General features: G+C 46.0%; 1 protein-coding gene across 1 annotated transcript; it reads right to left on the bottom strand.

Annotated features, from left to right (window-relative positions):
• Positions 1 to 20,894: 20,894 nt before the first annotated feature.
• Positions 20,895 to 22,024, bottom strand: LOC146617734 (uncharacterized). The gene is given in 3 exon segments (XM_085373516.1): positions 20,895 to 20,965; positions 20,968 to 21,495; positions 21,565 to 22,024. Coding segments are annotated over 3 exon segments (1,059 nt in total).
• Positions 22,025 to 24,810: the final 2,786 nt, after the last annotated feature.

The following is a 24,810-nucleotide window of genomic DNA, read 5'->3' as shown; positions in this document are numbered from 1 at the left end:
CCGCCCGGGGCAGCTGTTCCAGCATGAAGAACCGGAAATAGTCAGAGTCGGAACAATGAGGCCCACCACCGTTACACCGTCTGTCCACGCTTCCTCGGCTTCCGCATCTTCGCCACCACCTGACTGCAGTACGCGGATCAAGTAGATGCCAGCGGCTATTGACTTCGGCGAGGAGGAGCGGCAGCAGGTATTACGGGCGTATCGCGAGGACGAGCTCCGTTGTAAGCCCTGGCTCATCTCCGAGGAGGAGCTCTCGTCAGCTGCCCCACCTCAGACCGACCGCCCACCCTCGCCGCCTCGATCGGGCTACTCGTCTCCTGCTTCCTACCTTGCACGGATGTGGTCGGGGGACGAGGAGCCGGTCGCCACGGAAGGCCAGGCTTTGCCCACGGCCGCTCCAAAGAGAAAGCAGCGTTCCCGCCGCCGTCGAGCACCGCCACGGCCTGTTTTGCCCTCCACTGAGCAACACGAGGAAGCTGTGGGGGGCATGGATTCCGACCTCGAGGAGCGGCAGCGCGCCGCATGCGCGCAACTGGAGGAAGAGCTACGGGAGGAGCTATGGCTCGCTCCTCACTACGGTGAGATTTTTCGCGGGACACACCTGGCCCTTGGGGGCCCCCGGAGGTGCCAGGAGCTCCCGCCTACCGCTCCTCCAACACTCGCCTCCTCAGCCTCTGCGACGCCGCAGGAGGCTCCGCCTTCCACGTCAACGGGGCCCACGGCCAAAAGAAAACGGCGTTCGCGTCGCCACCGCATCGCTCGGAGGTGAGTGAAACTCTCCAGTCGCTCCGAGTTACCTCTGAGCGGAAGGCATGTGAGGTGGCTACAGACTTAGCCGGTGAGATGGCTGGCAATGAGCCATTCACCGAGCCGCAGGCTAGAGACAGTTCCTCTTCCGCTTCACTCAATCCTGCAGGGACCACAGACTCAACTCACAGACTGACAAGGTTTCCCACTGCCTTTTGTTTTGATAGTGGTAGGGAGGTGTTTTCTTTGGTGTCTCTTTCCGTGTCTGCAGTTTCAACTAAATCTGAGTTGCCTGTGGCTAATTTCTTCCCTCCTGAGCCGGCCCTGCTCCTCCATCAGTCACTGAATGACGGTAACGAAAGCATAACTAGCGCTCCGGTTTGCCCAGCTACACCTGTTTCTCACGAACTGGAGACTATGAACGCTGATCACGAACCCATATTACATCGCCGTGAGGCAAACTTAACTGCAGATCACGACGACCCAGACTGTGTAATGCCACAACGCGAATTCTGTCCTCCTGAGGGTAACTCAGAGGGCGATTTCGACCGGTCTTGCTCCTGCACGATTACCTCCGATCAAGAGATAGAGGCTAACATTAGGGTTAATGTGACACCGTTTTATCCTGTTCCCACGAACTCATCACTAGAGACAATTCTGCACTTAGACAATGAGGTTACCACTCACGCACGGTCTAAAGTGTCACCTACCGCAGTTAATGGTTCAGATGCCGTTTTATCTGTGTCTGTTTCCCAACTCAACATAGCCATCACTCCAAAGCCACAGATCACTACAGGTGCGGGTTCCAACAAACACATCCATCCAACACATCACAGTCATGCTACCACAGTGTCATTGGTTAGGTCCATACCTGTGTATTTATTGTTTTTCCAGGAGTCAGCCCCTGATGATCTAAGCCTTGTCTTTGTGAATCGAGTGGCCATTCTTGTTTTCCGTATGGTTGGACCAGCTCCTCTGAGCCGCACACTACCATCGATTAAGTCCAACCAGTTTATGTTGACCTCTCCTGGGACTACAAAGACTGGGCTAGTAACCTCTGAGCCACTTTGGACTGATGCAGACTTTGGGAACCTAATGATTGCTGGCTCAGAACTGATGGTCCCTACCACTGTTCACTTCATGGTTTTTTGTGCCAAGATATCAAGCCCTATAGACTGTGTTTTACCTGCTCTCTCTCTCTCTGGGTTTGTGCCTCAGCAGCCTGTGTTTCCTCAGCTCCAAGTCCAGCCAGGGGCCTTCATAACTGTTTGTCCTGCATCTGCTGTTGGACTTCCAGGTGTACCTATCTGGCACCCTGCGGCGACACCACCGCTTCACGTTACGTCAGCTGGAGGGTCCGAGGGGCCCGTTCAGCTGCCTGTCTCCGCTGGAGGGTCCGAGGGGCCCGTTCAGCCGCCCGTCTCCGCTGGAGGGTCCGAGGGGCCCATTCAGCCGCCCGTCTCCGCTGGAGGGTCCGAGGGGCCCGTTCAGCCGCCCGTCTCCGCTGGAGGGTCCGAGGGACCTGTTCAGCAACCTTCCTCGTCAACTGGGGGGCCCGAGGAGCCCGTCCAGCCACCAGCTGCTCCATCAGCTGCAGCCTCGGAGTCTCCGTCCCCGGCTTCCACGCCGCCGCCAGCTGCAGCCTTCGTGTCTCCACCGACGCCGTCGCCTGGTCCAGCTCCGGCTTCAGCTTCGCCTGGTCCAGCCCCCGCATCGCCTCCGCCTGGTCTGGCTCCGTCGCCTGTGGCCGCCACGCCACCGTCTGGTCCCGCCTCGTCTGGTCCCGCCTCGTCTGGTCCCGCCTCGTCTGGTCCTGTGCCTCGGCCGGTACGCCTGACACTGGGGAGCCGCTGCCTTCCGCGCGGCCGGCCTCCTGAACTTCTCCGTCGTCTCCGTCTCCTTCGCCGCCGCCTTCCGCGCGGCCGGCCTCCTGAACTGCTCCGTCGTCTCCTGTGCTGCCGCCGCCGCTGCCTTCCGCGCGGCCGGCCTCCTGAACTGCTCCGTCGTCTCCTTCACCGCCGCCGTTGCCTTCCGCACGGCTGGCCTCCCGACCGGCTCTGTCATCTGTGTCACCCACCTGGTCGGCCCCCCGACCGTGTGGCCCTTGAACTCTTGTGCCCGCGGGCTCCGGGTCGGCCTCCTGAACTGCACCACTGCTGCCTCCGGATCCGTTCTGTCGCCGTGGCCACCTTTTCCATGGCCGGCCTCCGGAACGGTTGGACTGAACTTTTGTGGTTTCGCCTCTCGGGTTGGCCTTCGGGCCTCTTTGGACATTCGCCTCCCTGTTCTGGACTTTTTTGTGTATTTGTGAACTCGATTTTGTTCTCCTGCTCCTTGTTTTTTGTTCGTTTCGTTCCCTCCGTCCTGGTCCCCCGCCTCCCGCCCTGGGTGGGGTGTTTTCTGTTTTGCTTGTGTTTTGGTTCCTGGATTTGGGCTGTCGGGAGCCAGCCCTTGTGGGGGACAACAACGTCACTGTCATGGTCCTGGGCCATGTTGGCTCAGTATTCTTAGTTTCTTGTATTGTTTGTATTTCGTTCCTTATTTAGGCCATGTTTCCTGAGTTGTCCTGTTGTGTTGTTCCCTAAGTGTTTTCCCTTCGTGACTCTTACCCCCTGTGTGCCCCTCTGTGTATTTATGAGCCCTCGTCGCTCTTTGTGTTTATTCCATGTTTCCCCTGCCCGTTATGGCTATGTTCTTCCTGTGCTCTCTCTCTCCCCTCCTGTCTGAACCCCCGTGTACTTCCTGTTTTACTTTGTGACTCCCGCGCCTTTATACGTCATGTTATGTTCACCCCGCCCTGTCTCGTTATGATTATCAGTGTCACCTGTGTTCCCCATGTGCTCCCACTTCCCTCATTAACCCTCTGTGTATTTATGTCTGTGTCTCCCTCAGTTCTGTGTCGCGTTCTCCCTCATGCTGTGTGGACCTCCCTGTGTCTCTCTGCGAGTGTTTAGTTTGTTGTTCCCAGTTTAGTTTTGAATGTCCTACAATCTGCCTCTCCAGCATTAAAGCTGTGATTTTGAGTTCATCCCCTGAGTCTGTGAGTTTTGCATTTTTGGGCCCTCATCCTGCCTGCCACACAGCGAGCCATGACAGTCACATTAGAAAGGTATAGTAATCATCCACTATTTTCAGTTGCAGATGATAAAGGATTCAGAAATCATGCAGGCCCATATGACGGAGAATGTGCATCTTCTTTTTGTTTTAATATTTTAATTTATATTTAATTGTGTTGTGGTTTGTAGTGTTTTGTGTTGTTTCACGTTAAATTTGTCTAAAAGGAAAAAGCTGAAAATTTAAATAGTTAAAAGTTTAAAATGTAAATAGTTGTTTTTTGTATTATGTGGAGTGAATAAATAAAGTATATTTATGGTGGCCCTTAGAGACAAAGCACGTTCAAACTCCAAAACATGTACGAACTCCAAAACACATACAAACTGCTAAGTATGTACAAACCCTGAATCACGTAAAAACTCCAAAACACGTAAAAACTCCAAAATGCGTAAAAATTCAGAAGCACGTAACTCCAAAACATATAAAAATTCCAAAACACGTACAAACCCCGAAGCACGTACAAACTCCAAAACACGTAAAAACTCAGAAGCACGTAAAAACTCCAAAACACGTAAAAATTCAGAAGCACGTACAAACTCAGAATCACGTACAAAAGACAACAGAAGTGTTCCAGAATGCTAGGCGCAGTGTTGAGCTTTTGTTACCTAGTGGCTACACAAGCCAGGAAGTATCAACAACTGGATTTGGTGTGTGGTAGTAACAGGTAAATGAACTTTTTTTTTTAAATTATTTGAATAAATATGAGTGGTTGTCTATAAATACACAAACAATACACATATGCTTTCAATTGTGTAATTTAAGTGATCTGGGTAGCTCTGTTTTGGAAGTTCAGTTAACGCTAGAAATGTGTTTTGGACACCACCAAGTGCGGCACATTTCCTCACTCTTAAATCCCCCAAATTATTATCTAAAATATACAGAACACTTTCTAAATTAGATGAATCAATATCCCTTCCTATTGCAAAGTGGGAAGCAGATTTATCAATCAGCTTAGACCAAAACTTCTGGTCTCAGGTATGCTTAAAAACCTTTAAATTGATTAAAAATCCCAGTCTGCAATTAATACAATACAAAATACTACATAGAGTGCACTATACAGGTCATCGGATGTTCAAGATGGGCTTTACATCTTCCAACAACTGCTCACACTGTCAAGGCAATACACCAGACAATTACATTCACGCTCTTTGGTTCTGTCCACCAGTGCAGAAGTTTTGGCGCGAGATATGTGAAGACTTATCAAAGTGTCTGAAAGGTAACATTCCAACTTAGTGTGTTTGTTGGGCAGCTTAGATAATGTCACTTCAGAAAAGAATATAGCCCATATGGTTTTCACTGCCCTATGGGTTTTTCTTGGCTATCCAAGAAAACTGTCCTCATGAACTGGAAAAATAAAAACAATCTTAATTCTAACCAATATAGAAATTATCTATTAGATTACATTAGTCTTGATACAGCCTCTGCCACCACATCAGATCAATTGCTCTGGGCTCCTTTGATCAGCTCCATCACCTAGTGGGGGTGGGGGGTCATAGTTTGGTCCCGCCTTCACTGTTGTGATTGGTGTGGGGGTAGGGACAGGCTTAGGGCGTCGGGGGGTTCCCCGGAGGCATTTTCCTTGGGGGGCTCAACCCGGGGTAGCGGTCATGTCCGGTTGGGGGCTCTTTTGGCTCTCGGGTGACTGTTTCCTCATGGCTGCGTGCAGCGGGGCTAGGGGAGGGTCTGTGCTGACGGACGTGGGTTACTGACCTGGTAGCCTGGCTGCCCCTGGGTGGGTCCGGGATGGGCGTGGGGTTCTGGGGGCGCTCAGTCTCTGGGCTGGGGCCCTGGCCGGGCCTCGGGGGCTTGGGTCCTGGTTGGTGTGTTGCCGTGGTTGTGGGCGGGTGGGTGCAAGGGGGCCCATCCCTGGCGGAGGGTGCCGCCGGTGCGTCGAGCCACCTGGGGGGCTCTTCAACTGGTGGAGGAGATTGTCACACCTTGCAGGAGCTTTCCTCTCCTCAGGAACTCTCTGCAGGAGGGGGAGATACAGGAGAGGTGGAGGAAGATCTCAGCCTGGGCGTCTATTGTCTCATGTAGTCTGGAAGATGAGTGGATGGTGGGGTGGGTGCAGTTTTCTCTGTGGTGGGGTTGGGTGGACTGTCCCGGGCTCTGTGTGCGCTGCTGCACTGGGCCCCGGTCTGGATGGGCCTGGGCCCCCTTTCCCTGGCGGGTCGCAGAGTATGGGAGTGCCTACTGGGGTCAGCGGGGGAGCTGGCCCCAGGGAGGGGTCACCCTTCCTTCCCTCCCCATCTCCAGCTGCCTCCCTCTTCCCGCTCCACCACAACCACCCACACATGCAGGGCCTTGGAGTAGGGGTATGTCACCAGGGTGCAGAGGAGGCTACCCCCCCCCCCCCCCCCCCCCCTCTGTCCCCTTCTGGCTGCCTCTGCCTCAATTTTATCCCACAACTTAGACATTCACATTACTCACACTCTCATTACACATACATATAGGATCTTGGGGGTGGGCACGATACACGGAGTCCAAATTACCATCAGGGTGTACACCTCACCCCTGGCGTCGTTGCCCACCTCTCAATTTTAAATACACGTAGACGTTGAGGGCTAGCAGGAGGGGCTATGCGCTTACCTGCTGCTCTCTGGCAGATAGCTCCATGCCCTCCTGGGTTTTAATTGCACCTTAGAACACACATGCATCAACACTACAATGAGCGGGTGGAGGGAGGTTTGGAGTCTTCTCTCACCCCCATTCTCTGCGACCTGCTGGAGCGGGGGGGCTAGGAGGAGTTGGCCGTCCGACTGCGGTCTGGGGTGTGGGGCCTCCCTGCTGCTACGGAGTCGGGGCGGTCTGCCTCTCCCCACCGCAGGGAAAAGGGTAACACCACCTGGGTCTGGGTGCAGTTTCCCCCTCCGAGGGCAAGGGTACCTAGACCCGGTTCGTAGAGTACGCTTGGGGAGTGTGATCGTGTGTCTTTATGTCTGTCTCCACATTGGTTGAGTGTGGAGTAAGTGCATATGAGAGCATGAGGGTGGGAATGGATGTTTGTGTCTGTGTGTGCCTGTATGTCTGTGTCTATATGTCAGGTTGGGTATCAGACGCCACCTCTCTGGGGACATCTCAGGCCCTCCAAGGTTTGGAGGCCTATCTCCACCCACCACCACTTCCCCTGCCAGTGGCGGACTCCCTCAGGTATCGGTGCGTTGGTGGTTCTTTGTGTCTAGGGGTGGGCGTCCGGGTACACACCGGCTCACTCCTTGGCGGCCGCTTATCGGGGCCTGGAGCCTGGGGCTCGCTGGGGCCACTTCGGAGGTGGGGTGCCCCCGGCCTCTCGGCCTGGGGCTCGGTCACTCAGGCACAGCTGGCTGCCGGCGGAGCTCACGGGCACGTCACTGCAACCCCCCCCCTGGCTTCTGCTCCGCAGCTGCTGAGTGAGCCCTCATCTGGGACTCTCCTCAGCTCTTACTGGGACAGTGGCGCGGCTGCCCCTCTGTTGGTCTTCCTTGGTCTCTTGTGTTCTGGGGGCCTCTGGATGTCTGGAGTTTTGATCTCCTCCATACCTGCTTCATACCCTGGAGGACAGGGCTGTGGCTCCCCACACCCTCTAGCAGATCGTTACATGGAGAAACCTTTGGAATGCAAGCATGCTGATCCACACAGGTATGCACACAGGTGTACACACGGGTATTCACAGACACGGACTACAGCTTTCTTGGCTGCTGCCTCAAAGCACATTGTGTGCTGTCTATCTTGCGTGCTGCACAATATCGTTTATTATTTAGTATCTACTGATATCTACTGCTAGCTAGTTTATTGTGATGGTGCTGTTTTTTTTATTATGTTGCTCTTTGTTGTTTGCTTTCTCTTCTGTTTTTTTTCTCCATACAGGTGACTCAGGTGTTTTGTTTGTTTTTTTTTTTTCTTTTTTCTTTCTTCCCCCCCCTTCTCACCGTCTCTTCTCCCCTTTGGTTTTCTCTCTCTCTCTCCCTCTCTTTCTTTCATTCTTTCTCCCTGTCCTATCCCCCAGTCATGTCTGTCCCGTTTGTAGCAACTGAAAATAAAATAAATTCATAATTATAATAAAGGTCAATCAAATGGACCAATATGGCAAGGCCATGATGATCCACTTGGTAAAATAAATCCGCTTGGCATCTTTCTTGGCCTTAAGACAACAATTCTGATGGCTAAAGATCCAAACGGGACACAAAAAAAGAAAAAAAAAAAGAAATGTGTTTTGGAGTTGTACGTGCTTTTTGGAGTTTGTATATGCTTTAGAGCTTGTACGTGCTTTGTCTCTAGGGCCATATATAAACATATATAAATAAAACCACTTTTTTTACATTAGTAATTCCTTTTCTGCATAATTTTATATTATTGTTAATGATAAATTAATTAAAGCAACAAAACAACCCTAAGAGCCGGTTCGGAGCCGAAAGAGCTGGCTCTTTTTAGTGAGCCGAGCCGAAAGAGCTGGAAATCCCATCACTACAGGGAATGCAGAATTATTAGGCAAGTTGTATTTTTGAGGAATAATTTTATTATTGAACAACAACCATGTTCTCAATGAACCCAAAAAACTCATTAATATCAAAGCTGAATGTTTTTGGAAGTAGTTTTTAGTTTTAGCTATTTTAGGGGGATATCTGTGTGTGCAGGTGACTATTACTGTGCATAATTATTAGGCAACTTAACAAAAAACAAATATATACCCATTACAATTATTTATTTTTACCAGTGAAACCAAATATAACATCTCCACATTCACAAATATACATTTCTGACATTCAAAAACAAAACAAAAACAAATCAGCGACCAATATAGCCACCTTTCTTTGCAAGGACACTCAAAAGCCTGCCATCCATGGATTCTGTCAGTGTTTTGATCTGTTCACCATCAACATTGCGTGCAGCAGCAACCACAGCCTCCCAGACACTATTCAGAGAGGTGTACTGTTTTCCCTCCTTGTAAATCTCAGATTTGATGATGGACCACAGGTTCTCAATGGGGTTCAGATCAGGTGAACAAGGTGGCCATGTCATTAGTTTTTCTTCTTTTATACCCTTTCTTGCCAGCCACGCTGTGGAGTACTTGGACGCGTGTGGTGGAGCATTGTCCTGCATGAAAATCATGTTTTTCTTGAAGGATGCAGACTTCTTCCTGTACCACTGCTTGAAGAAGGTGTCTTCCAGAAACTGGCAGTAGGACTGGGAGTTGAGCTTGACTCCATCCTCAACCCAAAAAGGCCCCACAAGCTCATCTTTGATGATACCAGCCCAAACCAGTACTCCACCTCCTCCTTGCTGGCGTCTGAGTCGGACTGGAGCTCTCTGCCCTTTACCAATTCAGCCACGGGCCCATCCATCTGGCCCATCAAGACTCACTCTCATTTCATCAGTCCATAAAACCTTAGAAAAATCAGTCTTGAGATATTTCTTGGCCCAATCTTGACGTTTCAGCTTGTGTGTCTTGTTCAGTGGTGGTCGTCTTTCAGCCTTTCTTACCTTGGCCATGTCTCTGAGTATTGCACACCTTGTGCTTTTGGGCACTCCAGTGATGTTGCAGCTCTGAAATATGGCCAAACTGGTGGCAAGTGGCATCTTGGCAGCTGCACGCTTGACTTTTCTCAGTTCATGGGCAGTTATTTTGCGCCTTGGTTTTTCCACATGCTTCTTGCGACGCTGTTGACTATTTTGAATGAAACGCTTGATTGTTCGATGATCACGCTTCAGAAGCTTTGCAATTTTGAGACTGCTGCATCCCTCTGCAAGATATCTCACTATTTTTTACTTTTCTGAGCCTGTCAAGTCCTTCTTTTGACCCATTTTGCCAAAGGAAAGGACGTTGCCTAATAATTATGCACACCTGATATAGGGTGTTGATGTCATTAGACCACACCCCTTCTCATTACAGAGATGCACATCACCTAATATGCTTAATTGGTAGTAGGCTTTCGAGCCTATACAGCTTGGAGTAAGACAACATGCATGAAGAGGATGATGTGGACAAAATACTCATTTGCCTAATAATTCTGCACTCCCTGTATTCCCTACAGTGACACTATCAACAGGACTTCTATCGTAATTAATAATTTCATCATTTTCAATGGTTTAGAGAAGATTATTGAAGATTTTTTAGGTAAGATGATTTACGACAGTTTAAAATTGTTGGGTAAGATAGTTTTTCTATTTTCACTGAGTTTTATTCAACTTCTTTGTGTTTTTGCAGCATTGTTCTATTTGCTGGTGTTTTCTTAGGTTGCAGTGTATTTGACCTCTAAGATCCACCATAAGATACTGACACGATGTTCTGCGCAAGAGTTGAAAGAGGTTCTTGTCAGTGTACTTGGTATAATGTTTTCTTGCTCTCCAAGCAGGTTCTAGAAGCAAGTATTGGAGTCATTTATTACTCTAATGCAGAATCATGTAAAATCTATTAAACCTAAAGTTAAAGGCATTACAGATGTCCCAACACTAGAGGTGTATGTAAGCCTGGAGGGTATGATCAGACAAAGGACTTCCTTGTTGATGGATGAATGTTCAGTGTTGGGAGCGAATTCATTTTGGAATGGTTTTGACATTAATGTGTATGAAAGTGGAAGGTTCATGCCCTATAAATCAGGGCTGATAACGTTCTAGTGGGATAAAGTGAATATTTATATAAACCTTTTTCACGTTTTAACCTTCACGTCTGCTAGGTCCTCTAACTTTACTGCAACTTCTCTTTGGCACGCCCCCTTCCATTCGTTCCTTGCTGCATCTTCATTTTCCCCTCCATGCCTCTTCGGTCAGCATTCTTGCTCTGCACCAAAGTCAAACTTACAGATACAGTTGAGATAAAGCTCCGAACCATGGCCCACCATCTGTCCTTCTCTCATTAAAGTAGAGCATATGTTAATGTAGCCACTCTGCAGCGTTCATGTGCTGCTGCTAAATCAAGGACAAAATTGAATTGCTCCAGGAGATTGCATCTTCCCATATGCTTGGCATTTCCACAATGTAATGTCCCCTCACGCCTGTCTTTTCTCTTGATCATCTTCGCCTTTTGCTCTTAAATATTCCTGGGTAATTGAAAATAATACTTTTTTCCCCTCAGCTCTCATTTTCTTATCTTACTTACTTTCCACAATTGCTCTGCAGGCCATCTATCTTCAGAACGGTCTTATCCCTGATTTGCAATGACATCTGTGGTTTATTGGTGACACTTTAGTGGGAGAAGAGCATGCTTTTTGCCAGGAGCTGCTTATTATGAAAGTGAAAGAGTTTTCTCATGAGCCAAGACACTGCTCAATCCCACAAGCAAGCCTCAGCATCAGCAGTACTTCCAGCAATTGACACAAGCTTACAGCATGTGGGCCAAGCACAAAACTCATTGCAGTTTTACTTACTAGGCTTGCCATAATGTTCCAACATCTTGAGGACCAATTATATGCACATGAGCGCCTCTGTTTTTGACAACTTTCAGCCGCCTTCAAAAACAAGCCTCCGATGTTTTGCAGTGTGGGTTTTTTTCCTCAGTGGCATACACCTTGCTTTTGATAGGGCATATAGATATAAAGCATATTTTATATATATTCCCGAATTTCAGTGCCCCTCCCGAAAATCTCCCGGAGCCACCATTCTCCCGAATTTCTCGCGATTTTCCACCCGGGCAACAAAATTGAAAAACCATATCGCAGAATTCATAGCGCGGCCCAACCAATTCCAGTTTCCAACAATGGCGGCAGCTACTTAGTTTTAATATTACTCTTATTTCTCTTTCTGCAGAGTTTCACTCCACCGAGGGAGCTCATGACATACTACCCGGCTTTCTTTAGACCACGAAGGACGGGTCCTCAGGTGGAAGCAGCCTCTGAATTTGGACACCCCCGCTGTTTCCGGGCCGGTCAATAATAACGGTGACATTTAACGTATTTTATCCGATAAATAAACACTGTAAAATGTATTTATCACCCCCCCCCCCCCCCCCCCCCCAACAGCCCTTTTGAATGTCTCCCTAATTCTGAGGTCTCAAGGTTGGCAAGTATGGCCACAACACCTCACTCTTGGAGCACTTTTTTATCACATGTATCGCAAACCACGTCTCAGCTGTTTGTGGAGGTAAAATACGTCCGCACAATTACGCTCAGCCATTGTTGTGAGTGCTGTTGAAATCTCCCAATTCTTTTAATCTTTGGGCTGAAGGAAGGACAATACTCGGTGCATGCTCAATCAACAATCATTTATTTCCATACAATTCAACACTTAAGAGCATTAGAACGTCCGGACGGGAGAGATGCTTGCAGAGGGTTACCGCATGTCTCAAAATGGTGACGGGTCACTCAGCTTCTTATAGCCTCTAGTGGCCCCCACCTATTGTCTTTATTTCACGGTTCATCTCTCTGATGCATCAGTTTTTATTAAGTAGTATCAGGCCTGACCCCAAAAAACAAGGTTGCAACATAAATTGTCCCAAGATCGCAGAAAAAAATGTGAATCCTTTAAAAAAAAGCAAAACAAAACAAACAAAAAAAAAACATGGAAATCGTTGTATCCTTCCATCCTCCAAGGTAACAGGTGGCCTTCAGATTAGGAGTATCCTTTGTAGACATCTCGAGTGACATCCAGTCCTTAGATGACACCCCTCAGTCCTTAGCAGCAGATTTCCACCACATAAAAAAAAAACCAAAAAAAAAACAGCCAGGATATTCCTCACAGAATACGATAACTCCTTTGGCCTAACACGTTACAGGACTGAAACTGTCATTATCCTGGGTCTTTTGACCCAACGTTTTAAGTTTGAGTATATTTTGTTCATTATCTAAGTTCATTTGTTTATTAGATTCCCCTTGTGTTTCCAACCCCTGTTAAGTCTCCCTTGTCTTTCATGTGCTTCATGTCTGTTTTTCTTATGTTGTCATATTTGCGTTTCATTATGTTTCCCATTTTATTTTGAAAGAGGTCCTGTGTTCCTGCATTTTGTTTTACTCTTGCCCTGTGGCATTGTTATGTTCATGTTGTGTCTACTGTGCTTTTCTGTTCCATGTTTCAGGTCCCTATGTTCTGTCTCCCCAGTCTGTTAAGTTTACATGTCTTGAGTTCCGTCAGTGTGTTTCCTGTTTTACTTTCACAGTCTGTCCTATGTTAATGTTTCTAGTTTTGCTTCCCTTGTCTCGTCCTGCCTAATTACTCCCAGCTGTGCTCTCCTCCTGTGGCTCATTCCCCCTCGTTATCCCTCAGTGTATTTAAGCCCCATGTTTCTTTGTCAGTGTTGTGTCCTCCTTCATAGCTGTGTGATTTTTTCCCTGTGGCTTCTTGTGCTTTAGTTTTCCCAGTTTAGTTTAGTTTAGTTTAGTATTGTTTTTCGTGTCCCACTCCATGCCAGCAATAAAGCTGTGTTTTTTGAGTTTACTTTTCGTCTCTGCGAGTTTGCGTTTGGGTCCTACTCTTGCCTGCACACAGCCGTATTGTGACAGAAACTCACACAACAGTTTTGTGCATCTACAAAACAAAATCATTGCTCAAAACCACAATTCATGGAGCTTTTCTACCCATTGAATGGGGCAATATACAGAGAAATTTGCATGTGCAGACAGATGCAGTAAAATAAAATTACCTGGCACTGAGCAGAGCTACTGTGCATTCATAGTACATGGGGAAACTCAATACTCAACAAAAAAGTAACATTTAAAATAAAATAAAAAACAAACTAAAACACCATTGGCAATAAAATAACCATGGGTTATATAGGCACTGATTTGACCAAATCATGAAGGCATGAAAAGAAATTTTAGACCCTGTATTTCTAACAGCCTTTACTGAAAGTGATCTCACATCCATATAGCCAGTGAATTACATGGCGATGCATCAAAGGCTCTAATACAGTGGCTTGCAAAAGTATTCGGCCCCCTTGAACTTATCCACATTTTGTCACATTACAGCCACAAACATGAATCAATTTTATTGGAATTCCACGTGAAAGACCAATACAAAGCGGTGTACACGTGAGAAGTGGAACGAAAATCATACATGATTCCAAACATTTTTTTACAAATAAATAACTGAAAAGTGGGATATGCATAATTATTCAGCCCCCTTTGGTCTGAGTGCAGTCAGTTGCCCATAGACATTTCCTGGGGTCCGTTCTTCGTACCTCGCTAAGTAAGTTAGCTGGATTTGATTGTTGACGATTTCGCGTGATCCTGGATCGTTCGGTTCCCCGAAGCTCATCCGGGACTTGCTGTCATAGCAACAGATCCCTAAGCGTAAACCTGCTCGGGAGCAGGTTTACTTTATGTAAACAAGATTAGATCGCGGCCACTCTGGTATGTCCGCTTCATTTATACGAAAGCAACAGCGATATTTTACCACTGTTTTACCATAAATAAATATTATCAATGTAACTAAAGATAATGCAGTACTTGATCCTTTTATTGATTTCATACAGATACATACAGGTCATTTCCTTAAAAAAGGGAAATGTACTATTAATCATTCTATTACATGTATTTGATTATTTCAGATGTAATTCATATTTTAGAGTAGTAATAGTAAATTACTTCATGTAAGCAAGATGAGAGACCACGGCTATAAAAGCGAAGGTGGATTTGGGAAGTCTGTCGCAGCCATGTCCTGTCCGTATACGCGAGCCACCCATTGCGGAAGGTGCGAGATTGATAAGGAGAGTTTTCAGAATTCAGCGTATATTGCGGGATAGACAGGATCCTTTAGCTCAGCGCGACAGTGTGCTCATAGAGAGATATCAATTTTCCCGTGAGGGTATTATTTACTTAACCAACTTGTTGACGAGGAGGTGCAGGACCACCACCTGTCTTTTTGTGCTCTGCTCTTTTCTTGGTTGCTGTTATAAACAAACAAACAGATCATTTCAGGGTCTCTTTTCAAGAGACTAAAAGCAATATAAGTGATAAATATTACCATTCTGTAGAATATTCTTATATTTCACTTTTACTTGTTCCCATGTTCTAGTGGGTCCTGTTGTGGCTCTAATGTGAAAGAGGATATAATGTAATATAATATAATAAATTTACCCTACCGCCTACTGGTGTTGGCCAGAGGGGCCGATGGCGCGATATGGCAGCCTCGCTTCTGTCAGTCTGTCCCAGGGCAGCTGTGGCTACAACCGTAGCTGCCTCCACCAGTGTGTGAATGTGAGAGTGAATGAATAGTGGTATTGTAAAGCGCTTTGGGTGCCTTGAATAGCGCTATATAAATCCAATCCATTATTATTATTATTATTATTATTATTATTATTATTATTAAATTACTTACGAGTTTAATTTGTCAGCAACTTTCTGCCAGCCCTCTCTCCTTGCTTTTGCAGCCTTTGCAGTGTTCCCTTGCGTTTTAATTAAACTCTGAAACTCCTGAAATCCCTCAATCAAGAGTTCTTACTCTGCTGCCGTAAAATACTGAGCGCGCTCCTTCGACATTTTCGCACTGCACAAAGTTGACCTTTATGGAAGTGTGGCAAGAAGAAAGCCATTTGTAGCACCCTCAAGGATTGACGTACGCACGATGTAGTTATAAAACAGGGTTTATTCTGGTCTTGGCAACCCGTGAGAACTGCTCACGGACAAAACAATAAAACAAAAACATCACATCAAAATGCGCTCTTGTACGTAGTGTCAATCAATCAAAAATCCTTAATTACAGAAAATAAACATTTAAAATACACAAACCTTGTGAGCTGACATCCAGGAGGTGCTAAATAGTCCCTTATGGCCTTATTGCCTTATCTTCCATCTTCTTTGTCAATTATTTCCACTCTTTAAACGATAATTTCTCCATGTGTGGAGCTAACTGAGTTGCAGCATGCGGACACCATGTGCGCTAGCAAAAGAAAAGTGGCTGGGTGGAGACCCAAACAGCAAAGCTGTACCCTACACAGTTCACCACCAGAGGGCGCAAAGGAACAAAATCCAGACATACAGCTTAACAAATATCAAATGCAACAAACATCAAATGCAACAAACATCAAATGCAAAAGACCGTTACACTCCCACCAATCACTTGTGATTAAAAAGAATAAAGTATTGCCTATGAACTAATGAACGGCTTTTGAATGAACTATCATGAATTATCCTTCAAGCAGAGTGCGGTGGAGAATCTTCTTCCGCTTCCATCAGAATCTTCTGAATGGGTCTTTCCAGGTGCACAGGTTTGGAGGTACGTTTCCCTGCTCTATCCAGGGTTGGATCACTCAGCAGCAATTTCACCTTCCTCACTTTTCCATCCTTTCCAGGATACACTTCAATGATCCTTGCCAACTTCCACTGGTTGCGTGGAGTTATCTCATCCTTCAGGAGGACAACATCATTGATCTTAGCATTTCTGTGCTCTTTGGTCCACTTCTGTCTGCCTTGAAGATTTAACAAATACTCCTTTTTCCACCTTGTCCAGAAAGTGTTGGCAAGTAGTTGAACACGACGCCACCTCTTACGGAGATAAAGATCTTCTTTCACAAACCTTCCTGGAGGTGGAGAGATGATTGTGGACTACATGGTTAGTATGTGATTCGGTGTCAAAGGTTCTGGGTTTGATGGATCACATAGGTGGTCAGTAGTCAATGGTCTGCTATTAATCACTGCCATGACTTCATACAGGAATGTCCTCAGAGAGGAGCTGTCGAGTTGTTTGGCTGACTGTTCCAGAATGGACATGAGAACACTTCTTATGGTGCGAATTTGTCTTTCCCAGACACCACCCATATGACTAGATGCTGGGGTGTTCATGAGAAACTCACAGTCCAGTTTCCCTAGCTTGGCTTGATCCATTTCCTTAAATGCTCCAATAAACTCATTTCTAGTGCCGACAAAATTAGTGCCTTGATCGCATCTTATCTGGCGAACTGTACCTCTGATGGCCATGAATGCACGTAAGGAGGGATGAGGGAATCTGTAGAGAGATCGTCAAGCATTTCAAGATGCACTGCTCTGGAGCACATGCAAGTGATTAGCAAGCCATAACGCTTTAGCTCCTTGCGGCCTTCTTTGACATAAAAAGGACCAAAGCAGTCCATCCCACAGTAGGTGAATGGCGGTGTGGTCTCCATCCGATCCTCTGGGAGGTCTGCCATCTTCTGCTGCTCTGTGCGCCTTCTGAACCTTCTGCATTTTACACATTTATAGATGTAAGATGACACAATCTTGCTGCATCCAAGAATCCAGAATCCGTTAGCTCGAAGTTCATTCATGGTGATCCCTCGTCCTTGATGGTATGTCTTCTCGTGATAATGTTTGACCAGTAATGCCGACACGTGACTGTCTCTTGGCAGGATCGCAGGATGCTTGACATTGGGGTGCAAAGCTGCATGTGTTAAGCGTCCGCCTACCCGAAGAATGCCTTGGTCATCAAGAAATGGACATAACTTGTGTAACTTGCTAACCTTGTCTTTCATCTGCATCACATCATGATGTTGCAAGGTTTTTATTTGCTGAGCAAAGGCTGTTTCTTGAACCATCTTTGTTAACTCTGCTTCCTTTCTCTCTTGTAGGCTACTGATGTCGTGTGATCTACTCTTGTGATCCTTTGCTTCTTTCACATAGCGCTTGAGTCTAGCAACTGCCTTAATCATCCTAGACCAGTCGGAAAACTTGTGTAAGCGATCTAACAGTGACCTTTGTTCCTCCCCTTGTATCTTGTGGACTTGAACCTTCTTAACCTCCGGGTCACTGGTTGATAACTCTCCCACCTTAATTTCCCCACTGGGTATGACCGTCTGCCAAAGGAGGTCTGGGCCTTTGAACCAGTTTGATGCTACAAGTTGTTCTGCTGTAAGACCTCTTGAGGCGTGGTCTGCCGGATTATCTTCGGAAGTTACATACCTCCATTGGGTTGAATCTGTGCTTTGTTTGATGCGTTCCACTCGGTTTGCAACAAACACATGAAATCTTCTGGCTTCATTGCTGAGGTATCCGAGTACCACCTTCGAGTCAGTCCAATACCTTTCTTCTGAAATTTCCATTTCCAATTCCTTTTTCAGCATGTCACCAGTGCGCACAGCAACAACGGCCGCTGACAACTCGAGCCGAGGTATAGTTGTGACTTTGGTTGGTGGAACTCTTGATCTTCCCATCACCAATGAGCAGTGGACTTCACCAGTTGTGCTTACTGCTCTGAGGTAAGTGCACATTCCATATCCAGATGCACTTGCATCAGAAAAATGATGAAGTTCGTAGTGCCGTGCCTTGAAGTTCGAAGGAATGTAGCATCTGTGAACCTTTACGTCTGCAAGGTTTCCCAGATCACGCAACCAATACTCCCACTGAGGTCGAAGTCTGTCAGGTAAGTTATCATCCCAGCTGAGTTTATCTCGACACATTTGTTGCAAAATCTGCTTTCCCAGCAGAATGAAAGGTGACACAAACCCAAGTGGATCGAACACAGAGGCGACTGTGGCCAATACTCCTCTTCTGGTGAGTGGTTTGTCCTTAACAACTACTCTGAACTGAAATTGATCTGACGCCACACACCATTGTACGCCAAGTGCTCTTTCCATGTGTACTTCACCGAGTGCCATATCTAGCTCTTTGGGAGCTGCAGCGCATTCTTCTTTCGGAAGCGAAGCTAGAACTTTGGTGCTGTTTGAGATGAACTTGTGCAACCGAAGTTTGCCCATGCTGCAGAGTTTGCGTGCTTCATTAACCAGCTGTATTGCCTGATCTTCAGTGTCAACACTTGCTAGTCCGTCATCAACATAGAAGTTGGTTTTGATGAACTTGGTGGTTTCTTCATTAAAACTTCCTTCCCCTTCAGCTGCAAGATGCTTGAGGCCATAGTTGGCACAACCTGGAGAAGATGCTGCTCCAAATAGGTGTACCTTCATCCTGTAGACAGTGAATGGAGTTTCAAGGTCACCGTTCTCCCACCACAAGAACCGTAGGTAATCTTGGTCACAAGCATGCACATGGAATTGGTGGAACATGCGTTTGATGTCACACATGAAAGCCACTGGGCCTCTTCGGAAGCGACACAAGACTCCGAGCAAGGTGTTTGTTAGCTCTGGACCAGTGAGGAGATGGTCATTTAAGGAAGCGCCTTGGAACTTGGCAGAGGCATCAAAGACGACACAAATCTTTCCGGGTTTTTGTGGATGATACACACCATGGTGTGGGATGTACCAAACTGGTGTCTTGTCAATGTCTTGCTCTGGGACCTTTTCAGCATCTCCATGGGCTAGGATCTCATCCATGAATTTCTTATAGTCCATGTAGTACTGCTTGTTACTCTTGAGCCTTTTTTCTAAACATTTGAGGCGATGAATAGCACATATCTTGTTGTTTGTCAGGTTCGGCCTTTCGCTCTTAAATGGGAGTGGCATTTCAAAATGACCATCCTCCTTGTGCCTAATGCCGGCCTTCATCCTTGTTAAAAATTTGAGATCTTCTTGAGAGACCTTTGTGTCTTCTGGTGCTTTCTCAACAAAGTCAGACTCCAACATCTTTAGGACCTCTGTGGGAGAGATCATTTCCTTTATTTGAGTTCTGTAGACATAGTGAACCTTGTTGGTGAGATTTGAAGAGGGATTAATGTCAGGCACCACTTCCTTCACAATGACTTGGTGACTTATTCCGAAGGCGTCTCCATAATCGAGACATGGATTGCCATAACCCACAATACTCCATCCCAGATCAGTTCTTTGCGCAAACGGCTGATTTTCCTTTCCAGACACAACCTCACGAGGAACAAGTGCTTGGGGGCAGTTGTACCCAATCAGCAGACCAACATCACAACTTTGTAGTGGAGCGATCTCACTTGCAATGCATTCAAGATGAGACCATGCCTTAGCTGTTGCAGGCGATGGAATGTGATCTCGGTTTGCGGGAATAAAGTCTCTGGCATACGTCACTGGTAGGGAAATGGTCTTATTTGAGTAGAACCCTCTGACTTGTAGACCTGAGAGCTTGCGACAGGACACAACTGTGTTTCTTGAAGACATAGTAGTGAGCTTTAGCTGAGTCGATTCACCTTTGATATGCAGAGCTTGTGCCGTTTCTTCAAGAATAAAGGTCGTATCGCTCTGTGTATCAAGGAGCGCGTACATAAGAATTTCATGCTCTGGCTCACCTTTGGTTGACACCCATACTGGAATAATGGAAGATGTGTGAGTGTCGTCAACATTCTGTGTGACTCTGTTAGAAGTTGCTTCACTTGTTGTTGGTGTGACACTGTTGTCTTGTGAGACATCTGCGTTTGTTTGTCTTGTCCTGTCACTGTTCTTGTGTGGATTTCTCCTTGTTCTTTCTTCCTTCGTGCGACTGTCATGAAGACATGTTGGATGTCTTTTATTACATGTGTCACAGGTTTCTCTCCCTTCACAATCCTTGGAGCGATGACCAGAGTTCAGACAGCCAAAACATAACTTCTTGTCTTGAACAAACTTTAGTCTCTCAACAATGCTCTCATTTATGAACCTTCTACACTTAAGTAGGCTGTGACCCGACCTTTCACAGTACACACAACTAGCACTAACAGTCCTTTCATTTGAGTTAGTTGCTAGCACCTTTGCTCCATTGCCTCTGTTCCTTGTTGTTTTTGCCCCTTCAGTTTCACTTGGCTTCAGAGCAAAGAGAGATGTTATGGGATTACAGGCAATTTTGGCTTCCCGTGAGATGAAATCTACAAATTGGCTGAAGCTTGGAAAGGTGTGAGTCTCTTCTTGCACTTCTGTAACCTTTCTGTTCCACCTTGAAGTAAGCCAATCTGGAAGTTTTGCGAGCATTTTTTGGTTTTCATTCCAGTCATTGAGCACTTCAAGCCCCTTCATTTGCGACATGGCTGTCTTACAGCAGCAAAGGAAGTCAGCAAATGCTTGAAGTTCCATACCGCCTTTAGAGCTTATCTTAGGCCATGCGTCAAGTTTGTCTCTGAAGGCCTTTGCTACAAGGAAGGGATTGCCATACCTCTCTTCGAGAACTGTCCATGCTGCATAGTATGCAGACTCTGTGCCAAGCGGGAAGTAGCCTTCTATTGCCTTCCTTGCAGGTCCACTTACATATTTCCTCAGATAATAAGTCTTCTCTTCAGTTGGTATATTTTTCCTGTCAATCAGAGTCTGAAAGGAAATTTTCCAATCATTATATCTGATAGGGTCGCCACTGAATATTGTTGGCTCTGGTACCGGAAGACGACTTGCATTAAGAGACACTGCAAATGCTTTGACCAGATCTTCTGTGTTCACCTCTCGGTGCGGTGTCACATTTCGTGGCGAGGAACACCGTTTCATATGCTGGTCATTGTTTTCAGACTTGACTTCATTTTTCTTATCAGATCTGTGGTGAAGTAGGTTGTATATTTCTTCATCTGAACATTCACTTTGTTCATACACCCGCTGTCGAGCCTTTGCTGCATTCAGCTTTTTTACAGTCTCAAGTCGCTCTATTTCTCTGCGCTTAGCTTCTAGAGCCTTTTGTCTTTGTGCTATTTCTGCTTCTTGCCTTTCAATTTCCTTCATATGGATTTCTTGTTCAAGCAGAACTTGGAGAGCAGCCTCATTTGCTGCAACTTCAGCAGCTGCATCTTGTCTTTTAGCCGAGAGCCGGCTGGAGTGTCTAGAGGAAACCCTCGAATGAGAAGAGAGCTTAGTGTGGTGTGACTTAACACTCATCCTGTCTGAGGCTTCTAACTTAGGCATAGACTCAGTCTCCTTCCATTTTTCATCCCTTTGACTTTTCACATCTGAGGCTACGGATTTAGATGAAGACTCAGCGTCCTTCCAAAGTTCTTCATCTCTTTGAACCTCCGCACTACTTGGGCTTGGACACTTTCTTACAGATTCGATAATTGTCTTTGTTATGGCTTCACACGTATCCATCCTTCGTCTTGTGTCACTATCTGGAGATTCAATACGTCTCAAGTCATCATAGGCTGCATTCACATCCTTAGAAGCACTCAAAACCTTGGAAACATGTTCTTGTAGCAGATCCTTTGAGCATTGACCATCTATAGCTCCTTTGGCATCCTTAATGACAACCTTCCACTTCTCATAGCGCACACTGAAACGATGTGCAGCCTTCTTTATGTGCTCACCGTACAGTTCTTTGCCCTTTTCCGTCAATGTACGGACTCGTTGGCTCTGTCGTGCTCTTTGTGAGGTAGTAGAAACATCATCAGCTGTGCCTTCAACTGCTTGTAGTTGCTCATCTGCAGAGAGTTGTTCCACATCACCCTTTTCACTGACTTCTGGATTAGCCTCAAACTCTGCCATTGTTGGAGGGGTTTGGGTTTTTTGTATATCTTACTTAGCCTTAATGTAAAGGTGCAGCAGCTTAAATTTGATTTGGTAGTTGAGGAGCAAATTAATATTAATCTACATTTACTGTTACAACTTTAAGGCACAGTAATTACTATTACTCCTTAAACATCACTTAACGTGTATACTTAAGTCACATTACATATCTTGTCCAAGCCAGTAATACTGTTTCATACAGCAACTGCTGAAGCCCACCATATGCACAATACACAGGTTACTCATCACAACATTAACTTAACACTGTATGAATATCAGTCACTTGAACAGCAGAAATGTAAACAATGAGAAAGAAAGAAAAAAGATGAAATATTCCAGTCCTTTGTTCATTTATAAAAGGAAACTTATCTTAATTATTTTTACATTCCTTTTCCTTTTTATTTCTCTTTCTTGTGGTTAATTATATTCAGTCCTTTAACTGAGGCAACACTTATTTTCGGGGCACCTGACTTTCCTGCGGGGCTGCGTCCTTCATCTACCCGTGCAGAGCGGAGTTCTCACTGTAGCACCCTCAAGGATTGACGTACGCACGATGTAGTTATAAAACAGGGTTTATTCTGGTCTTGGCAACCCGTGAGAACTGCTCACGGACAAAACAATAAAACAAAAACATCACATCAAAATGCGCTCTTGTACGTAGTGTCAATCAATCAAAAATCCTTAATTACAGAAAATAAACATTTAAAATACACAAACCTCGTGAGCTGACATCCAGGAGGTGCTAAATAGTCCCTTATGGCCTTATTGCCTTATCTTCCATCTTCTTTGTCAATTATTTCCACTCTTTAAACGATAATTTCTCCATGTGTGGAGCTAACTGAGTTGCAGCATGCGGACACCATGTGCGCTAGCAAAAGAAAAGTGGCTGGGTGGAGACCCAAACAGCAAAGCTGTACCCTACACAGTTCACCACCAGAGGGCGCAAAGGAACAAAATCCAGACATACAGCTTAACAAATATCAAATGCAACAAACATCAAATGCAAAAGACCGTTACACCATTGTTAACAGAAAACCATAAGAAGTCCCGTTTGCCATAAACCATGTGGAAGAAGGTGCTCTGGTCACATGAGACCAAAATTGAACTTGCAAAATGCATGCATCATCTGTTGAGGGGAAGCTGGCTAATGTTAATAAAACATCCCAGAGGAAAAACTAAAACTATTTCAAACCAGAGCCCTGAACCAAAGATAGCAAGCCCAGTGGCTGAATTGTGTGATAAAGTAAGTTAAGGCAAGTTATATGCTGGTGGAACAATGGTACACTTGCAAATCTATTGCAAATCTCATTTTAGGTACTGATCTCATAACGCTGCTGTCAGAGAATACAAGCAAAATAAATAAACAGACTAGTATTTATACAGCACCATTCTTCTTTTAACACTTTCTGTTGGTTTCTCATATAACAAATAATAAAGTACTTCATCTACAGTGGGGCAAAAAAGTATTTAGTCAGCCACCGATTGTGCAAGTTCCCCCACCTAAAATGATGACAGAGGTCAGTAATTTGCACCAGAGGTACACTTCAACTGTGAGAGACAGAATGTGGAAAAAAAAATCCATGAATCCACATGGTAGGATTTGTAAAGAATTTATTCGTAAATCAGGGTGGAAAATAAGTATTTGGCCAATAACAAAAATACAACTCAATACTTTGTAACATAACCTTTGTTGGCAATAACAGAGATCAAACGTTTACTATAGGTCTTTACCAGGTTTGCACACACAGTAGCTGGTATTTTGGCCCATTCCTCCATGCAGATCTTCTCGAGAGCAGTGATGTTTTGGGGCTGTCGCCGAGCAACACGGACTTTCAACTCCCGCCACAGATTTTCTATGGGGTTGAGGTCTGGAGACTGGCTAGGCCACTCCAGGACTTTCAAATGCTTCTTACGGAGCCACTCCTTTGTTGCCCGGGCGGTGTGTTTTGGATCATTGTCATGTTGGAAGACCCAGCCTCGTTTCATCTTCAAAGTTCTCACTGATGGAAGGAGGTTTTGGCTCAAAATCTCACGATACATGGCCCCATTCATTCTGTCCTTAACACGGATCAGTCGTCCTGTCCCCTTGGCAGAAAAACAGCCCCATAGCATGATGTTTCCACCCCCATGCTTAACAGTAGGTATGGTGTTCTTGGGATGCAACTCAGTATTCTTCTTCCTCCAAACACGACGAGTTGAGTTTATACCAAAAAGTTCTACTTTGGTTTCATCTGACCACATGACATTCTCCCAATCCTCTGCTGTATCATCCATGTGCTCTCTGGCAAACTTCAGACGGGCCTGGACATGCACTGGCTTCAGCAGCGGAACACGTCTGGCACTGCGGGATTTGATTCCCTGCCGTTGTAGTGTGTTACTGATGGTGACCTTTGTTACTTTGGTCCCAGCTCTCTGCAGGTCATTCACCAGGTCCCCCAGTGTGGTTCTGGGATCTTTGCTCACCGTTCTCATGATCATTTTGACCCCACGGAATGAGATCTTGCGTGGAGCCCCAGATCGAGGGAGATTATCAGTGGTCTTGTATGTCTTCCATTTTCTGATGATTGCTCCCACAGTTGATTTTTTCACACCAAGCTGCTTGCCTATTGTAGATTCACTCTTCCCAGTCTGGTGCAGGTCTACAATACTTTTCCTGGTGTCCTTCGAAAGCTCTTTGGTCTTGGCCATGGCGGAGTTTGGAGTCTGACTGTTTGAGGCTGTGGACAGGTGTCTTTTATACAGATGAGTTCAAACAGGTGCCATTC

Source organism: Diplotaxodon limnothrissa, linkage group LG15 (assembly GCF_057381915.1).
Source record: "Diplotaxodon limnothrissa isolate DT_005_m linkage group LG15, D_limnothrissa_male_GT1.1, whole genome shotgun sequence".
Lineage (NCBI taxonomy): Eukaryota > Metazoa > Chordata > Actinopteri > Cichliformes > Cichlidae > Diplotaxodon > Diplotaxodon limnothrissa.
Note: the sequence above shows the minus strand (reverse complement) of the source record. Positions and strands in the feature narration are given on the sequence as shown.